General features: G+C 51.8%; 9 protein-coding genes across 9 annotated transcripts; 6 read left to right on the forward strand and 3 right to left on the reverse strand.

Moving 5' to 3' along the window:
- Positions 1-144: 144 nt before the first annotated feature.
- Positions 145-552, forward strand: N7468_001695 (uncharacterized protein; the record flags this gene model as incomplete). Its single annotated transcript, XM_058470992.1, has 1 exon — positions 145-552. The coding sequence occupies one exon, from the start codon at positions 145-147 to the stop codon at positions 550-552; it is 408 nt and encodes a 135-aa protein (XP_058334133.1).
- Positions 553-1,435: 883 nt separating this feature from the next.
- Positions 1,436-1,807, forward strand: N7468_001696 (putative quinol monooxygenase; the record flags this gene model as incomplete). Its single annotated transcript, XM_058470993.1, has 1 exon — positions 1,436-1,807. The coding sequence occupies one exon, from the start codon at positions 1,436-1,438 to the stop codon at positions 1,805-1,807; it is 372 nt and encodes a 123-aa protein (XP_058334134.1).
- A 623-nt stretch (positions 1,808-2,430) lies between these two features.
- On the forward strand, positions 2,431-4,385 carry N7468_001697 (pyridoxamine-phosphate oxidase PDX3; the record flags this gene model as incomplete). The annotated part of the gene is made up of 5 exons (XM_058470994.1): positions 2,431-2,482; positions 2,605-2,789; positions 2,848-3,542; positions 4,001-4,094; positions 4,149-4,385. 5 exons carry the CDS (start codon positions 2,431-2,433, stop codon positions 4,383-4,385), a joined length of 1,263 nt encoding a protein of 420 aa, XP_058334135.1.
- A 157-nt stretch (positions 4,386-4,542) lies between these two features.
- N7468_001698 (chloride channel protein) lies at positions 4,543-7,456 on the reverse strand (the record flags this gene model as incomplete). The annotated part of the gene is made up of 7 exons (XM_058470995.1): positions 4,543-5,457; positions 5,636-5,870; positions 5,925-6,250; positions 6,299-6,376; positions 6,430-6,789; positions 6,844-6,911; positions 6,967-7,456. The coding sequence occupies 7 exons, from the start codon at positions 7,454-7,456 to the stop codon at positions 4,543-4,545; spliced, it is 2,472 nt and encodes an 823-aa protein (XP_058334136.1).
- Positions 7,457-7,855: 399 nt separating this feature from the next.
- N7468_001699 (histone-fold domain-containing protein) lies at positions 7,856-8,559 on the forward strand (the record flags this gene model as incomplete). Its single annotated transcript, XM_058470996.1, has 4 exons — positions 7,856-7,913; positions 7,970-8,055; positions 8,105-8,195; positions 8,261-8,559. The coding sequence occupies 4 exons, from the start codon at positions 7,856-7,858 to the stop codon at positions 8,557-8,559; spliced, it is 534 nt and encodes a 177-aa protein (XP_058334137.1).
- A 533-nt stretch (positions 8,560-9,092) lies between these two features.
- rip1 (ubiquinol--cytochrome-c reductase catalytic subunit RIP1) lies at positions 9,093-10,025 on the forward strand (the record flags this gene model as incomplete). The annotated part of the gene is made up of 3 exons (XM_058470997.1): positions 9,093-9,384; positions 9,536-9,624; positions 9,693-10,025. The coding sequence occupies 3 exons, from the start codon at positions 9,093-9,095 to the stop codon at positions 10,023-10,025; spliced, it is 714 nt and encodes a 237-aa protein (XP_058334138.1).
- A 586-nt stretch (positions 10,026-10,611) lies between these two features.
- Positions 10,612-12,208, reverse strand: she9 (putative mitochondrion biogenesis protein (She9); the record flags this gene model as incomplete). Its single annotated transcript, XM_058470998.1, has 2 exons — positions 10,612-11,414; positions 11,482-12,208. Coding segments are annotated over 2 exons (1,530 nt in total), but the record flags the coding sequence as incomplete, so codon positions are not given.
- A 1,079-nt stretch (positions 12,209-13,287) lies between these two features.
- Positions 13,288-13,785, reverse strand: N7468_001702 (putative stress response RCI peptide; the record flags this gene model as incomplete). Its single annotated transcript, XM_058470999.1, has 2 exons — positions 13,288-13,652; positions 13,728-13,785. The coding sequence occupies 2 exons, from the start codon at positions 13,783-13,785 to the stop codon at positions 13,288-13,290; spliced, it is 423 nt and encodes a 140-aa protein (XP_058334140.1).
- Positions 13,786-15,358: 1,573 nt separating this feature from the next.
- Positions 15,359-17,067, forward strand: N7468_001703 (SH3 domain protein; the record flags this gene model as incomplete). Its single annotated transcript, XM_058471000.1, has 3 exons — positions 15,359-15,453; positions 15,511-15,594; positions 15,648-17,067. 3 exons carry the CDS (start codon positions 15,359-15,361, stop codon positions 17,065-17,067), a joined length of 1,599 nt encoding a protein of 532 aa, XP_058334141.1.
- Positions 17,068-17,439: the final 372 nt, after the last annotated feature.

Raw genomic sequence — 17,439 nt, forward strand, 5'->3', positions numbered from 1 at the left:
AAAGGGGACTCGGGATGGTTGTGCAACTCATGCAACTGAAGGATTGAAAGAACTAGAAACAACCATGCTCAAGGCTAATGTCTCTCTTCGACCATCGAAAGGCATATATAGTAGACCAATTCCCTTGAACGCCGAAATGAAGTCATGCTCTTACAGACTTCAGTCTCTCTACTCAAGACCACTCACCGTATCCTTCACAATAATCTAGAGCATCCAGCTATGACAACTCGATATTGGTGTACGATCCAATTTACCCCCATGCATGCCTATGTTGGGGATCGGTCTTTGCTCAAGTGGATAGCGTACAAGCTCGACCATATGGAGATTGGTATTGCAGAGGGTCCTTCAACTGGCCAACCTTATTGTCTATCCCTTCCAGTTGACATCGCTGGAAATGGTCTACGGTATTACCATGATGTGCTAGTTCGGTACTTGGCTAACAAACTGAGGGTCGCTGTTGATGACTGGCTAGCTGATAATTTTTCTGGCAAGCCCTTGCCTTTTGACCGAGCACAAATTTTTGGGAGCACTATCATCAACGTCTCAACTTGAGCGCTCTCTACCGTCTTGGGGTCTTACTAGCTTTCCAAATTCCGCAGATTCCGCAGATTCCTAATAGAGGGTTCAATGGAAGATCAAGCTATACTAGTATTTCTGTTCTGTTGAATGGAGCAGTCAATGGAATAGTTTTGCAAAGTCATTGTAACAAAGCACCAGCAATTTACGCGCTGGATGGTGGATCCTAGTCCTAGTAATCCCAGCATTGAGCATCCTTTGCCCCAATGGCGCAGTCCCTATTTGTCTTGTCCTATAACGAGCGCATCATGATAACACGAATACAGCACTATCGAGATCTGCTTTTAGGGAACTAGATGATAAGAGGGGCCTACTGGGCCCTTGTACATACCCTTCTACGTACCTCAATTGAAAACACTGCGGTCTTGGCCATTTTCCGCCGTAAGCATCGAACACATTGTCACATTGGACAGATTATCTACTCAGAGACTATTGCATAAGTTCGTATTGGAGCTAGACCTATTCTTTGTCAGTAGTCAATAGGTCTTACATCCGAGGGGACCCTGATGCATAGTAAAGCCCGAACTGCCAATCATAGGGGCGAGGGTATGGCTTCAAACCACATGCAACAGCAGTTATCTTTGCCACCGACTCCATTAGTCAATGAGTAGATAAGAACTTGCTAGTTGCTTACTATGATAGGCCAGTTTGGTGTCTTCGCTTACAGACATCCCGATTTGGTTTAGACTGGACTCCGCGCAATACGACTCGTGTAGTGCAACATTTAATGTGAGCTAAAAGCCAGCTATTCCCTTCAATTCTTCAGCCTCAGACCGAATACTACCCAGAACTTCACAAACTCCAACCTCCGTCCCCGAATTCCTCTCAATCCAAATCTACTGTCAGTCCAATCATCAGTATGGAAACCGACTTGACAAAGGGAGGCCTCGAGGACGAGCCAGTCGTGACGGAGCTTCCACATATTCCCGAGGACGAATTTGTGATCTTCGGCCTCGTCTATGCCTATCCTGAGCATGCGGACTCCCTTGAAGCTGTCTATGCCGAGACAACGCGGCTAGCGGAGTTCGAGCCTGGCTCCATATACTACTGCTTGGCGCGTGATAGCGATGACCCGACTCTTTTCCACTTTTTTGAACGATATGCAGGCAAGAAAGCCTTTGATGCGCATAATGAGCAGCCCATCATCCAGAAGCTGATGGAAGACAAATATATTAAAGCGGTTAAGGCGAAGTTCTGCAAGCCCATCCAACCCGCGGCTGCTCCAAGTTGATTTGGTACGATTGACTTGCAGATTCTATGGCTGGGCATCAAAGAATGCAAGCTATGGAAACTCTGTCAGATATTCCAATTGCCCAGACGTTATTTAGTCTTGAAATTATGCCTTCAACTTGGTTTTGATCATCAAGAAATTTGTTAAGCCTTTCGCAAGCTCGGGATCTTAGGGCGAACCGGAACATCATTCAGGCTCTGAAGACTTTCTTAACTTTAAACCTTTTTTTTTTTGCATCCTAAGCTTTTTTGAGCTTCGTGCCTGTTCTTCGAAGGATACAAATCTTCGACTTGATATGTTATCTAGCAATATTCAGTAGAATAAATCTGGAAATGTCTCCATGCGGCGGCGCTGTATGCGGGAAACCAACCCATGTCATTATAGCAGGCGCTGGAACGCTTCTGCAGCCTAAATGGCACCACTCCCTCCCACTATCAACCCCGGTTCCCGCTCGTCTTTTCAGTCCCCCGTTGAGACGACGAACTTGAGCTTGTGTATAAATGCTCTCTCGTCTTCCTCTGCCCACCAGACCACTTGACTCATCTCCCCGTCTCCGCATTCTACCCCACCTTCGCTTTTTCCGTTGCGCAACAACAAACCCTTGGAGAGTCTACAACGCAGTCATGTCGCAAAACGAGAGCCCCGACGCCAGCCGGCGTCCGAAAAAGCTGATATGTAAGCCCTGACACCTCTCAACCCAATGACCATCCTCTACGCGGGCAAAAAAAGATAGACTACAAGCTCTCCGCGGGGAATACTCCCACCAGGCTCTCCAAACTAACTACTGCGACCTACAGTTGCACCTGGCGATATCGCACCCACCCCAGAGCTCCAAGCTACAGACCCCTCGATATCCTCCCAAGCCCAGGCAACTGCGCCCAGCCGCCTCCATGCAGCCGAAGCCCTGCGTTCCGATACCTCCACGCCCAACTCCACGACCGAAAACCAGATTCTGTCCCACCCCGCCCGCGCCCACCAATTCGTCACCAACCCCCCCTCTGACCATCTCCCAGATGCACGCCACCAACCCGCTGCACCAGTTCCACTCCTGGTTCCGCGACCCTCGCCTCCCACCCAGCGCGGCTCCCGAAACCTGCACCCTCGCCACCGCCGAACTGCCCTCGGGCCGTGTCAGCGCCCGCATCCTCTATCTGAAGGAACTCGACGAGCGCGGCTGGGTCGTCTACAGCAACTGGGGCAGTCGCGAGGGGAAGGGCGGCCAGGTCTTCGGCCGCGAAGGGGCGGGCAGCGAGGGCCCGGCGTCAATCCCGACCCTAGAGGCCCCGGGGCCCGGAAACAAATGGGGCGCGCTGACGTTTAGCTGGGCGTCCGTGGAGCGCCAGGTTCGGGTGGAAGGGATGCTGGAGCCGCTCAGTCCGGCGGAGAGCGAATTGTACTGGCGGACGCGCGAGCGGGGCAGTCAGATCGGGGCGTGGGCGAGCTGGCAGAGCAAGGTGCTGTGGTCTGCGGAGCCGGAGCAGCTGGCGGAGCGTCAGCGGAGGAAGAGCGCGGCGCAACTGCAGGATGCGAATGGGGCGGAGGTCCCCGCTGATATCGATGAGACGGACGATGAGGATGGGAGAGGGTTGCTGGAGAGTCAGGTGAGGGAGATGGAGGCGAGGTTTGCTGGGGTCGAGCAGATTCCTCTGCCGCCTTTCTGGGGAGGCGTGCGTTTGGTGCCGGAGTCTGTTGAGTTCTGGCAGGGTCGTCGGAGTCGCTTGCATGATCGGTTCAGGTATGTACGTATTGACGGAGGGGATCAGTGGCGATTGCAGCGTCTCTCGCCATAGTTCGTTTGTATGTTAGTCGTGGGCATCTATAAGATTATCATATAGTCTAAGAGACTGAATTGTTTCTTTCCTCGTACTATTGTTATGAAGGCAAGTCGTGGATCGTGCAGATCCGTCTTGGCATACAGACCTCCTCTCCTCTCTTTAGGACACATCCGGGATCCCCTGCAAGTCCCCAACAGCCTTAATTTTGTTCGCATATTATATAGATAGTCTACCATGGCAACTCCCGTAGCTCGGGCATCCTCGAAGACTCCCTGGATTCTCGTGGCCGTGGCTAGTGGCGCGTTCGCGGCGCTAAATGGGCTTTTTGCAAAGCTGTAAGTCGCCATGCTTTATCGATGCGCGTCGCAATACGAGAAACCAATAATCTCCAGAGACTCTGAGCTAACGGAGCTTATAGGACGACGGACAACAACACTTCTGCTTTTGCACAGTCATTGGCTCATCTCTTTGGCCTGGATTCCTCGCCCTTCCTCGAACTGCTTGTGCGCGGTGTAAGCGACCTCCCTACGGTTTTGACTGGTATGAGATATTGATTTTCTCTCTAGGCTTGTCTTGGTCTGAATGTCGTTTGCAACATCATCATGTGGGCCCTTTTTACGAGAGCACTAACGGCGGGGCCGTCGACCACAAAGGTATCAATTACGAATACGGCCGCGAACTTCTTAGCCACCGCACTATTTGGAATGATCATTTTTAAGGAGGCCGTCGGAGGACTCTGGTGGGTTGGTGCCGCCATGATGGGTGCTGGCTGTATTCTTGTCGGAATGCGAGAGGGTGCGTGATCTGAAGCTTGCTTTACGGTCCATATTCATCGACAGTCGTGTATGTACCTCTTGATCAGCTAGTACGCATGAGAGACATCTGCCCAAGTCATAGAAGAACCGACACTTGAACATTTCCATAGCTCTATAGTCCTACATCAGCATGATCGTTACAGTACTAGCGACTTCGTGCAGGGCGCTCATCTCTATCCACCAGCTCCACCAGCCCCTCGTCTTCCGTCCCATCCAGGATATCAGAGTGCTCGGCTCCTCTCCCAGTATCCCGATCCCGTAGCCGGACAGACCGATGAGCAATAGGATTCGATACAAAGCGTACCACTTTCTGTATCAGACCCCAGAGACGCTCATCCAGCGTTTCTGGCGCGGGGCCGTTCAAATGTCCCCCAAGCGCGCTGTACGCAGATGAACTCGTCGCTGCCAGCGCTTGCTCCTCTGCTTCGACCTTGAACTGGTATTTCAGACAGTCTTTCACCGTGACCAGCCCAACCAGACGACCACGGTGCTCAACCAGAATCGCCCGGGGGCCCATCTTCTTGAAAATCTCCATAACCGTCTCAAGTGGCAGACGCGGATGAACAGTCAGGGGCGTAGGGTCAATATAGCGAGAGAAATCGACAACGCCAGCGCCGACGCTAGCCTGAATGGCGTCAAAGGTATCCGCTGCCCGTGCTTGGGGTCCGAACGCCCGGCGCGCAACAGTAGCTTCGGCGGCCTCTTTTGTGAATACGCAGCGTGCCCGAGGCGATAGCAGCCCCTGGCTGCGAGCCCGGTCGATGGCGTACCGGAGCTCTGTGCGTCCAATGTACCCGACGAGCGTCTTGCTGCTCCGGTCTTCCACGATTGGGAATCCTTGGAATTTGTTGTCGCTGAGCATGTGCTCTGCTTCGCGAACGGGGAAGTCGGAGGCTGGGAGGGAGAGGGGATCGGTTGTCATGGCGTGGGACACGGGAACATTGAAGACATGGTCTTCTTTATTGTCGAGGAAAGGAAATCCGTTGAACCAGATCATGCGGTCCGCGATACCACCGTTTCCGAACCGGTCGCCGACGGCTTTGGTGATACCCACGACAATCTGGACTGAAAGTTAGCGTTTATTTGCGAATAATCGATACGATGAGTACCAGTCCGCACCATTGTAGGTAAAATGTAGGTCAGAGCTCCAGTCAGTTCAAACATGATGACGGTGACAGAGATCGTGATATGCATGATACCACTCAGAGCTGCACCGGCGCCGAGGAACGCATAAGTACCTGGCGTAATGCAGGCACATCGGGTTCGCAAGAGGCAAAGAACGCAGAGTTGGGGAAATGTTCATGAAGTGCCTGCACCATGATTCCAACCATGCGGCCAAACGAGGCGCCGACAGCCATGGACGGGACGAAGATTCCTGCGGGTACTTTGCAGCCATATGATATGATGACCAAGATAGTACGCAAGACCGTAGCGATGGCCAGCGAAATAACCATATGCCATCGGTTCTGTTTTCTAGAGAGAAGGTTAGAAAAACACAGTTCGGGAGCGGGGAAAGTCCTTTCATACTGGCAAAGTCCATGGTAATCATGTCCACCTTCGCATTCACGGAAGAGTATCTCCATCATCTCAGTCATGTTAATCTTCAAGAACATGTTTGGATAGCAGAGAAAAGCCGTGAGAGCTGTAAGGAAGACAGCTTCTGCGATAGGATATTTTCCGAGGTATTTCTTTCGGAAAGATGCAACTCGCAAATTCCACTTTATCACAAATGCGCCATAGAGACCGCCAAAGATACCGAGGAAAATGAAGAAGATCAGCTCGAAGAAATGCCATGTGCGGTCATATGCAACCTGGAACATGACCAGCTGTCCCGTCCGAAATGGATTCAATGCCTGTTTCGAATTAGCAACGATTCTGCGGAAAGGTTAGGTCAGACATACAGCGAGAACGCTTGTTGCGACCAGGGCACAGAAATAGCTGCGCCAGAGAGTCTTGAGTGGGAAATAATTGGCAATCTCCTGTTCATATATTAGTGCCATTGGTCCACAGACCCATCTCCCGCATGCCATACCTCTAATGAGAAGAGAACTCCTCCAATAGGACTACCGAAAGCCACTGCGACACCAGCTGCAGCTGACGCCGTCAGGATCTCTCGAGTCTTAGATGCGCTGTGCTTGTATTTCCCAAACCACCGCGAGATCACATTGCCTGTACACACGGCAAAATGGACACTCGGACCTTCCTTTCCCACGGACAGGCCTGACGCAATTGCTAAGGGTAATGCGATAGACTTGATGACCAAAGTCCATGCACCTAGAAATCCCTTCATGACAAATCCAGCAATGATACACTTAATTTCAGAAATTCCAGAGCCAGCAGCGTACGGTGCGAATGTTTTCACCAGAATCGCGGCCACGAATGTCAAAAGGATCTGAGGAAACCATTAGCTATAGGGCCAACTACATGCAACATAAGCAGTCCTTACCGCGAAAAAGATGTAAACCAGATAATTGAGAGGCCAAAATCCAGTCCATGCTTTCCATTCCTGGCAGCCTGCCCCAAAGGTTAGTTGATCGAAGATACGACACATGGAGCAATCTATACGAACCCCCTTCCGCGCCCCAACAGCAGAACGACTTGTTCAGATAAAACGCAGTTGTACAGTGCCCCAGTTTGATATCAGACAGCCACTCCGTAATGATATTCAGCAAAGCTGAATTGAGCCCGATTGCCATACCTACCAGCGTCACAACCAGCCAGGCCTGACCAGCGTCGTACGACTCCACCAGCTTACGTCTCCATCCAAAGGTGCCCTCCTGATTCCAGAATCCACTCCCACTGCGCCGCTTCGCTCGTCGCCGGCTCTGCTCGTATATCGCATCTTGCACCCAGTCTATTGTCGTAAAGTCTTCATAACGCTTGATTTCGCTGATCTCGTCTGTAATTGCGGGGGCGTCGTTGTCGCCCTCGGGGGCTGGCGTCGGGTCAGCTATTGATGGAGAGACGATCCGGCCAGACAGCCTGCGTATGTCACGGCGCTCCGAGAGAATCGAAGGGGATCGTAAAAAACCGCCCGGGGAGGGGAGCGGGGAGGTCATGGCATCGACCGCAGCAGTAAAGTCAGCATAGAGCTAGATCGATGATGCGATTCCGCCCGCAACAGGGGTTTGGAATTCGCTAGGGCTGAAGGTCACAGGGACGACGCTAATTGAGGGACCGAGGGCTATCGTAGCTTCGGACTGGGTTCGTGGGAAAGAACCTGGGAGTTTCAGGTTAAATTTGGAGAGTTGTTTCACAGAGTGGATATCTAGCTGTGAAAGACAAGTTGCGCCAAGTGATCGATAACGGAGCCTCCTGAGATAACACCGCCCGCACGCGTTGCGCTTTCGTCGCTTCAACACTTTTCGCGCGCGACGGGCTACCTCGGGATCTACGGTTTACCTGCTTCTTCTACCTATTTTTAAACATTGGTATTGGTCTTACCTTGCGACGTCATCATGTCAGCAAAAAACGCGGGGGAATCGGAGGAGATCAGTGGCCAGAGTGCCCTTCCTAGTGCGTATAGAAATTGGCGCGACCTATTCTTCCGTGGCTAACAAGAAGCCCAACAGTTTCTCGCATTAAGAAGATTATTCAACTAGACGATGAAATTGTGCAATGCTCGAACAACGCGACTTTCGTCATCGCCATGGCCACAGTACGCCCACCAGTTTTACTTCGAGACAAAGCGCTGACGCCCATCCTAGGAAATGTTCATTCAATATCTTGCCGAGCAGGGCCATAATGTGGTCAAGTCAGAAAGGAAACCACGCAAGACTGTGCAGTACAAAGATCTAGGTAAGTAGCCCAGCTGCCTACAATAGCAACTCGAATCATCCGCCTTTACTTACCACGTCTGGTAGCTACGGCTGTATCACATATCGACAACCTCGAGTTCCTCGCCGATGTGATCCCTAAAACTACGACCTACAAGCAGTTCAAGGAAAAGAAGGCAAGGGAGACAACACAAGACTTGGAGAAGGGCCAACGCACATTGAATGGCGCCACATCAGCGGCAAATGCGAATGGCGGTCCACAAGAGGAAGGTGTAACACATCCAGAAGAGCCTTTACAATCACCCACAGCGACTCGAGTTCCTGTCAGCGTCCTGATCGCTGACCGTACTGTTGAACAAGACAACGATGTTCATATGCAAGGTTGAAACATGGAATGGACACGGCGTTGGCCTCGGCCCGTCGATGGAGGCTTGTTTCCTATGTTGGGGTTTCTTACACTCGGAGTTCCGGGTTTTTTTTTTTTTCTCTTTTTTTGTCGGCTCGTTTTATGACTTTCCTGATGGATGCCGAGTCATGTTGCTGCCGTCGAATGCAGGTTTCATTATTTGGATTGCTCCCGGAGAGGCAATGGTACGTCGATGCGTATCGAAACCTGCCTACGGGTCTACGTTGGACCCAGACTGAATAAAACGCAATTAATTACCAATAAATATATAGAGAGAGTGGAATAAATATGAATCCTGGTCAATTGGCACGTGTCTCTATGTAATGATAATGAATGCTGGGCGTCGAGTTCCCGGAGACCCGCACCAGCCAATCAGCGTCCGCGTGATTCCGATCGCTAGCGAAAGCTCTACTCAAACGTCGACTTCCCGGCTTCATCCACTCCCTCTTTGCCTTCTTGCCCTTCAACGCCGCGCTGCCACCACCCCTCCCTCCCGTGGTCAATTGCATCACCATGTCGCTCTCCTCCGCTTCCAGCACTCTGCTGCGCTCTTGCGCCCGCCAGCAGCTGCCTTCCACCCGCGCCGCCGTCACCTCCTGCCAGCAGCGGAGGGGAGTCGCGGATGCGAAGTCGTCCTTCGACAGCCCCTTCGTGAACTCTGGCGAGCGTGGTTCCACCCTCAAGATCCCCAACTTCAACAAATACAAGTCCAACTCGTCCCCTCGCTCCAACCAGGTCTTCTCCTACTTCATGGCCGGTACTATGGGTCTGGCCACCGCCGTCGGAGCCAAGGCTACCGTTCAGGGTAGGTTTTTTGTCCCACGCCTCTCTTTTCAGAGCAGACGAAAGATGTGAAAGAGGAGGAAGAATGAGGGTCCTGCAAACTGGATGACGCATCCGGAATAATCCCAGAATTCGATTCAGCAAGACTGACCATGCCATTTTCGCCCCTACAGACTTCCTGGTCAACATGTCCGCTTCCGCCGATGTCCTGGCCCAGGCCAAGGTCGAGATCGCTCTCGGCGCCATCCCTGAGGGCAAGAACGTACGTATCCTTATCCAACTGCGTACCTGAATCGACCCTATCTGACCCGATTTCTTCCCCAACTACAGGTCATCATCAAGTGGCGTGGTAAGCCCGTCTTCATCCGTCACCGTACCCAGAGCGAGATCGACGAGGCCCGCGAGACCAAGTGGGAGAGTCTGCGTGACCCCCAGTCGGACGACGACCGTGTGCAGCGCCCCGAGTGGCTGGTCATGTTGGGTGTCTGCACCCACCTGGGTTGTGTCCCCATCGGTGAGGCCGGTGACTACGGCGGCTGGTTCTGCCCTTGCCACGGTTCTCACTACGATATCTCTGGCCGTATCCGGAAGGGCCCTGCTCCTCTTAACCTCGAGGTCCCTGCGTACAGCTTCCCCGAGGACGAGACCCTGGTCATCGGTTAAGCGATTTGTTTTATTACAAAAACCATCTCTTTTATTTTCCCAACCGTTTAGACCGAAGAGCGAGGTGGAGGAGGACACAGTGTGTGCGTGTTTGTGATTTGCTTTTTCCCTGTTAGATAGAGCGGCCCTGTGTCATTGTCAAGATAAGAGACCGTGTTTTAATATGGACAAAAATGAGCCTCTTTTTACCATTCCCTGGTCTTTTGGCTTTGATTTGGGCGTTCACAGACTCGAGATGACGCTGCTCCTGCTTTTCTGCTGGTCTGCTTGAGTATATACTTCGTGTTCTATATCGCCCCGTGTATTGCCTAGTCATGATATTTCCTTTGTTCCGAAACTTCCCTGCCTGTGTAGCCTCCCAACACTTTCATCTCCAACTTGTAGCTCCTATTGGTGGGTGACTAAATTTCTAATTTGGCGGCTGTTCTGCGAAAATCAAAAGCACGTGGAGCTGTACAGCTAAGTTGAATTGATTTTTGTACAAAAGATGAATCAAGACCCGTTAGTCTATCGGGTTGAAACAGCCGAGTAGATATAGACATCATGCTAATTGACATATCATCGAGTTTCAAAACTCAGAGAATATCTACTGAGACTTTCCAAGAGCTATCGCGAGAGCCACGATGGCCATCCCGGCTGCTCCAGCTGCTGCACTCTGTATGGCAGCCATGGTGAGCTCCCGCTGTGAAAGATAAACATTGTCCTCACTGAAGAGCTCGTGGAGAACCTGCTGCCAGTATTCAGCAGAGAAGGGTGAAAGAGATATAGAGGCGAGGCGGGAGGAAAGCGATGAAGAGGCATTCACAGGAAAGACCTCGGTAGTTTGAGATGCGGATTCACTCGTCAGGGGCGCATCTAAAGCAGGAGCAGGCTCAGGCTCGCTTTGAGACCCTTTAGAAACCATAGAAGGCATATATGCCTCGGTAATAGCCTTCTCTTTCTCCAGTGCCTCCACTACCTTGTCTTCGAATCCTTTGACTAGTCGGCGCCGGCGCCATGGCTCCACGGCAACCTGAAAGATGAGGAAAAGTAGCACGTTGACACCCATCAGGCCCCAGGTACCCCAGGTACTCATGCGCCGGATCTTATCAGACCAGACCTGCTCCTCATGGTACCGGGAAAGGATGGTCTTGCTCAGCTGTGCTGCCTTTTCTTCAGACTGACGTTCAGCGTTCGATAACGCTTCTTGCGCTTCGGCCTCGGCAACTTCGTTGGCGTGGTCGTTGCGGTACAGGAGCGTAAAGCGCTCCAAGTCTGAAGAGGACCAGGCGTGCTTGCGCTGGAGGAGCTCGTTCACCTCGCGCTGCGACGTCGAGCGATTGTTGATTGCGGCTTGATATGCTTCTTTTGCTTTCTTAACCTGCAATCGCGCGTCACGCAGTTCGTTTTCTGTAATTATGCTATATCAGCACCAAGTCCCGTTGCTACCCATCCGTCAACAGTCACAAGAACTTACCTAGTTCATGGATCTCATTTTTCAAAGCCTCGATGCTGGAATACCCAGTCAAATCGTTTAGCCGCTGACCCGCAACAAACACATTGCCCTGGAGATTATCCATCATCTCCGTAAATTGTTTCGATATCCGCGACCGTCTTTCCTCCAGGAAGGACGGTAGTCGTCCGGTCTGCGTCCTGTTCGAACCAGCACTAGCTTTCGCCTCTTCCCTCTGCTTAACCTTGTCCTTGAGACCACCCACAGCGTTCTCAATATCAGCTATTGCCTCAGGTGTAGCATACTGTGCAGACTCTTTTCTTCTCTCGAGATCCGCTTCAAGATTCTCCACAAGCTCCCGCTCGGTCTTCTCATCCTCTGCCTCAGATTGCTTCTCCTTCTCCGTCGGGGGCGTAAGCTCCGGCGGGAACCCAGTTACGGAGCTTCTAGTCTCAGCTTCGGATCCTAATGGGTACTTCGTCTTCTCCTTATCGTCGGCTGTGTTGTGCAGTCTCGGTTGCGGACGGAATTGGCATTGTAGGCATACCGAAAAGCTTCGGATCGGCTTGAGAATGGGGGTCGGGGGGAGCTGCAGGCCGGGCCTGGGTATGCGGGAGAATGGGAAGCTCGGTCGTAGCGTTCGGAGGATCAATGGCATGGACTGCATGGCCAATGAGGGGGCCATAGGCCTTGTGTGAGGTTCAGGTCTGAGCACTTCAGGGTTCGGAGGATCGGGTTGGGTCGGCTTATCGGCTTATCTGTTTTATCAGATGGGGCTTGACCGCTTGGTTGTTTGGCATGTCTATACTTCGATTTATGGGCACTTGGAACTCTCGGCTTCTGATCAAGTAAATCGCTATCACCTCTATGGTAGAGGGTTTCTTTACTTGTACTGTACAATCACGATTCAGGGCTCTCGTTGTGGATGTGGTCGCGAAACCGTCCACCGGTAGAGTCGGTTTTATATATCTCAGAGTATACTAGACTACTTCACAGTAGCCTTTAAAATAAGTTAGTAGCATAGCCAGCTGGCTGGCAACATGCCCAGTGGCACTTAAGTGCAACGTGAATATCCTAAATTCCAACCAAACCCCTCTGAATGGTGAGAATACCCGATGCCGGGGGTCACTACGTGGGGAATCCTCCCGACATGATAAATAGGAGAAGATCCATGGATGGCTGGCACTCCCAATCCAAAGTTTAGGACTATTAGTACATATGAGGTATTGTATAGCTTGAGTGCAGCGGGCTTCCTTAAGAATACAGTTAGTGAAAGCACCAGTAGCACTTGAGGGAAAGAGAAATTATGAGCTTGAGAATTTGCCAAGAAAGATCCTTATCCACTTCCGACCTGTTCCTTACAATTGTAGCTCCGTTAAAATGGTTGCACCTTCAAGGAAGGCCAGATTTTAAGGCATGATAAGGTGCCATCCATCGAGTTTACTCCGAAGATCGTGCCGACGGACCTTTTTTAAATCTCTTTCGTTATAACTCCAAACATTGATGCAGGCGAGGAGATAAATAGGCACTGATCTTGAACAGGCTACATGGTCGTTCTACGAGACGAAGGCCTGAGCGATTCCTTATGCAAAGTTGCAATTGTTTCTCGAAATAAAACCCGCCCTATCTGCAGCGCTTGGTACAAGACTGGGATAGTAGCCAACCCTTGATCCTAACAGCGATTAAAGGACTCCAGCTCATGAACTGCATTTCCTTCGTAAAATAATGATTGAACCCATAAGTCGCACGGGATTATGATGCCTCGCAGTCGAGCGCAAGTTCCAGGATAGACATGCATCGCTGAAACATAATCAAGTACAGACGTGTGGTTTAGTCCTGAGTCTGGATCTTGTGGTCGCCCTGCACTGCCTCGGCGTAGGTTGGAGGACGAGCCTCGCCCTGAGATGGCCCATGGCTACTTCCTGCCGCTCCAGCCGGCAGAGCCTGAGGAGCTTGCGGCTGCTGGTCGGTGGTTCCATAGGAGCGCTGGGCAGGCTGGTGTGAGACATAGTAGTAAGTCACACGACCATTCTCGGCATCATTGGGGATAGGCGCATATGCTGGGTCATCATAATCGGGCTCGGGATACTGGACGATAATATACCAAGCGTGGATGAGGCCGGGGACATAGCCCAGTATCAATAAGGCAAAGTTGATGAGTGAATCTGCGGTGCAGATCCCTCTCTTGATCCATACTGCGTACAGATATTGTCAGTCTTTTGTCAGTCTTTGAATGGATGGGTCGCAAGGGATCAAGGCGGGGAACTCACCGGCGATAGGCGGGAAAAAGACGGCCAGGACGGCCAGAAAGATGTCGGAGCTACACATGACTCCGCTGGAAATGTGGGTTGTCACTTGCAGAAAAGAGCTCTGTAGAGTGACAGTCGAGACGCAGCTTATCAACAACCTCTGATATCTCTGTACAAAGTGGTAAATCCAGGAAGTCGTGACTCGTATCAGGTGGTGGCAGCCTGGGAACCAGATGACGTTGATCACCTGACCAGCACCAACCATGGTCCAATCATGTTGGGTTTCTGGGGTTTGGACCGTTGAGATCAATCTTATATGGAGAAAGGCATCCGTGCAGCATCTACATGGGCAGATGAAATATAGATGATTCAGACTGGAGCTGTCACCACTTGAAGTGGGGTATATCCGATCCATCAACGCTCCACCACACTTGAACTGCAGCGATCTCTCATCTCTGATGATTGTATCATCTTTGTTGTCTGATCCTACGAACACAATAAAAAGTGCTGGACTTCCCTGGTAGTGATCGGTCTACTGCATGGATCGACCAGCCTCCTAGATGACTGGTCGGAGACGCCAAAGCGGGACTCCAACGTCCATTCGCCCCTACTAAATAAACATATGCATCTCATTTGCATCGCACAGATGGCACCTGCATCAGATTTCCCGTCCCTCGCAGGACCAAATTTTGGATGGCACATCTCCCAAGAAGTAAGGCATAGGACCTCGGGTGACGTGAATTTGAAAAATCCTCCAGGACGGCAGCAAGAGATAGCGATCGTCGGCCGGAAGAGCCCAAAGGAGGTTGGGAAGCGGAGAAGCCCAACCACGCCAGGTACCAGATGGGGACTAGGCAGGACGGCGCCAGGATGGCGCCAGGAGATGGTCAAGCCCCGGGCCAATCAGCGATTTCTCATATTACGGTCAATTTCCCAGAAGTGCAAATTTCCCAGGCTTTTCCCAGCCCAAGCCTGGCCGTAGCTCAAAACCTCGATACATGACAGGAACGGGAAACCCGTAAACAAGCGATACGCTCCCAACCCCCTAGAATCGGCCGCCATTTTACCACGCACTGGTCTCATCCAACTCGACGGATGTGTCTTTTATAGGCGTATGGTAACTGCAGAACAGCCGGGGCTTCCACACTAGGCCCACCGAAGCTCAGCTGGGCCTTTCCTGTTTCATCGACTGTTCGTCTCATCTTCCCCCTTTGACGACCCGCCTCCCCCCATTTCGCGAGCTCCCAATACCTCAGGCGCCGAGTCCCTAATCGGTAAGCCCAGACCATCTTTCGACGCCTCATCTTCTCCTTCTCGCTCTCCCTCGATTGGCTATTCCTTTCCTTTCTCTCGATTCAATTCGATCTACGGAGCACCTACGGGGCTCTGATCTTTCCTGCGGGTACCCGACAATTGTCCGCCCGAAGCCACTCGTTTATCTAGTCTTTTCTTCCTTTCTCCTGCTTGAGGCATCCGGAAGACCTGGGGTCTGCCTTGTTAATTGAGCCGAAAGACGATACCCGAACGACAAGCAGCGCAAAGAACATGTGCCAGTGAGCTCCCGATATTTTCAGCTTCTGACACATTCCGCCGTGACATTCCTCGGGGAATTAGCAGGCGTATCGGCTCATAGGACCGACCGCTATCCGACAATGGTTGCCAACTGCATCTCCCTTTCGGGATCTGCTGCTTGTCCAGCCTGGGACAGCTCTTCGGTTTCTACCGACTCTAGCCAATACGCATCATTGTAAGTTCAAAACAGTTCGCGAAAGAGAAAAAGTAGATGATGCTGACTACGCGACAGTCCATGGCTCAAGAACGTTACGGATGTTAAATCATTCGATAAATCATTAACTGATTATGTTGGCTATCCCTACATCTCAAACAAGTAGGTATTCGAACAAAAACCCTACGTGGACAGGAAGAGACTGACTCGGGCAGATATGTCGACTTGTTAGGATGTTCAGGGGTGAACAGCAGCGCATTGAACGACTACTATGCTCGATATACCACCAGCGTCATCTGTAGTAGCATTGTACAGAGCTCAATCAAAGACTGCGATCTCTCACCCGCCCAATCCGCCCCCATATGTGCCGACACCTGCTCTTATATGGCCCAAAGCGAGGAAGAAATCGTCATTAATCCCGAGCTTTGCGCGAGCACCGACAAGAATTATATGGATCAAATTCGCTCCGACTTCGAAATCTGCGCTCATCCGTCAAGGGCTCTCACCGGAAGCTGTGTGGAGGGATCGACCAACGAACCCGATAACTGTGGTTATGCCAACAGCACCATCGGCTTGTGTACCTACTGCTCTTCGACCTTCGGCAACACAACCGACACGTGCTGCAAGAGCACTGACGTGGCTAGCAAGTGCTCAGGCGTTACCATTCCAAGCTCAACAGCAACTTTACAGCCTGTAGTGACAACCAGCGCCGCTGCTTCTGCTGGTGCTAGCCACGGTTTGTCCGGTGGCCAGATTGCGGGTGCAGTTGTAGGAGCCGTCGCAGGTGCCGCCATTTTGGTTGCTTTGATTGTCCTGCTTCTCATCTGCTGCCGGCGCCGTCGCCGTGACTCACAGAGCGAGGTTGCTCTGAATGCACCAAACCCACAACGAAAGGGAGTTTCGCCATCGATGCCAATGCAGCAGGCCGAAAGCCCTCAGCCATACAACATTGTACCAGGTGGCCGCGTTGCACGCATGTCCGCGCTGCGTGAAGTTCCGAGCTCCTCTCCTGCCCACTCGCGAACATCCGCCGCTATGTTCGCTGGTGCAAAGTATGGCAGTGATACATCCGACTCCGAGAACACGGGTGCAAGCCCCGGGGCCATGTCTAAGAGAATCCCCCCTGTCACCGGAAAGCGCCTCGGCTCGCTATCAAGTAGCTCTGTTCTGGCTGGACTAGAAAGTGATAGCTCTCCAAGGTCTGGCACTGTTGGCCAATACTCGTACTCTTCCCCCGAGGGAGTTACAAGCGGCCAGTCAGAGCAACTATCCTATTTCCGGGACTACTATTCGCAGGATGATATTCACCCAGGTGACCAAGTCGCCGTTCTCTGGGCCTATTCTGCACGGGCAGGAGACGAGTTCGAGCTGGACCGTGGTGAAATGCTGAAGGTTATTGGTATTTGGGACGATGGCTGGGCCACGGGTGTGCGTCTACACGACCGAGCAGAGGATTTCGAAACTCATCGCGCCCAACGAGACAGTGGTGTCTCCAACGGCTCGACTCGGGCAGGCCCGTCTCCAGCACCATCTGGCGAGATCAAGGCTTTTCCCTTGGTCTGCGTCTGCCTGCCGCAGCACTGGCGGAAAATCATCGAGGGCAGTGTACAAGAAGAGGACGAGGAGGACCAGTAATGAGCAATTGGAGCATATCCCATTGGTTCATGCCATCTTACGTCTTGACGACAGCGTGTGCAACATTCTCTCCCATCTTATCAGCATTGCAAGCAAGTTAACCCATGCGATTCGTCCCTCTGGCTAGCCGACGCCCTATCCGACCCGGTTGTCGATTTCTGCGTTCAGTTATTTCTCGCATTCTATATACCCCCATTTCTCGGCGATCGATCACTTCGTGCCTAACCTTTACTCTTGCCCTTTTCTTTCTTTCTTTCTTTCTTTGTTTTAACTGTATCTGCTTCTGATGATATCGATTCTTGTGAAATCGTATGTTGGCGCAACGGAAGCGAGGCCCTTATTTGATGCTGGTCTTGATCTCGTTTTGTCTTT

This window comes from Penicillium chermesinum (assembly GCF_028974085.1).
Source record: "Penicillium chermesinum strain IBT 19713 chromosome Unknown utg000002l:1.0-5270490.0:1.0-5274688.0, whole genome shotgun sequence".
Lineage (NCBI taxonomy): Eukaryota > Fungi > Ascomycota > Eurotiomycetes > Eurotiales > Aspergillaceae > Penicillium > Penicillium chermesinum.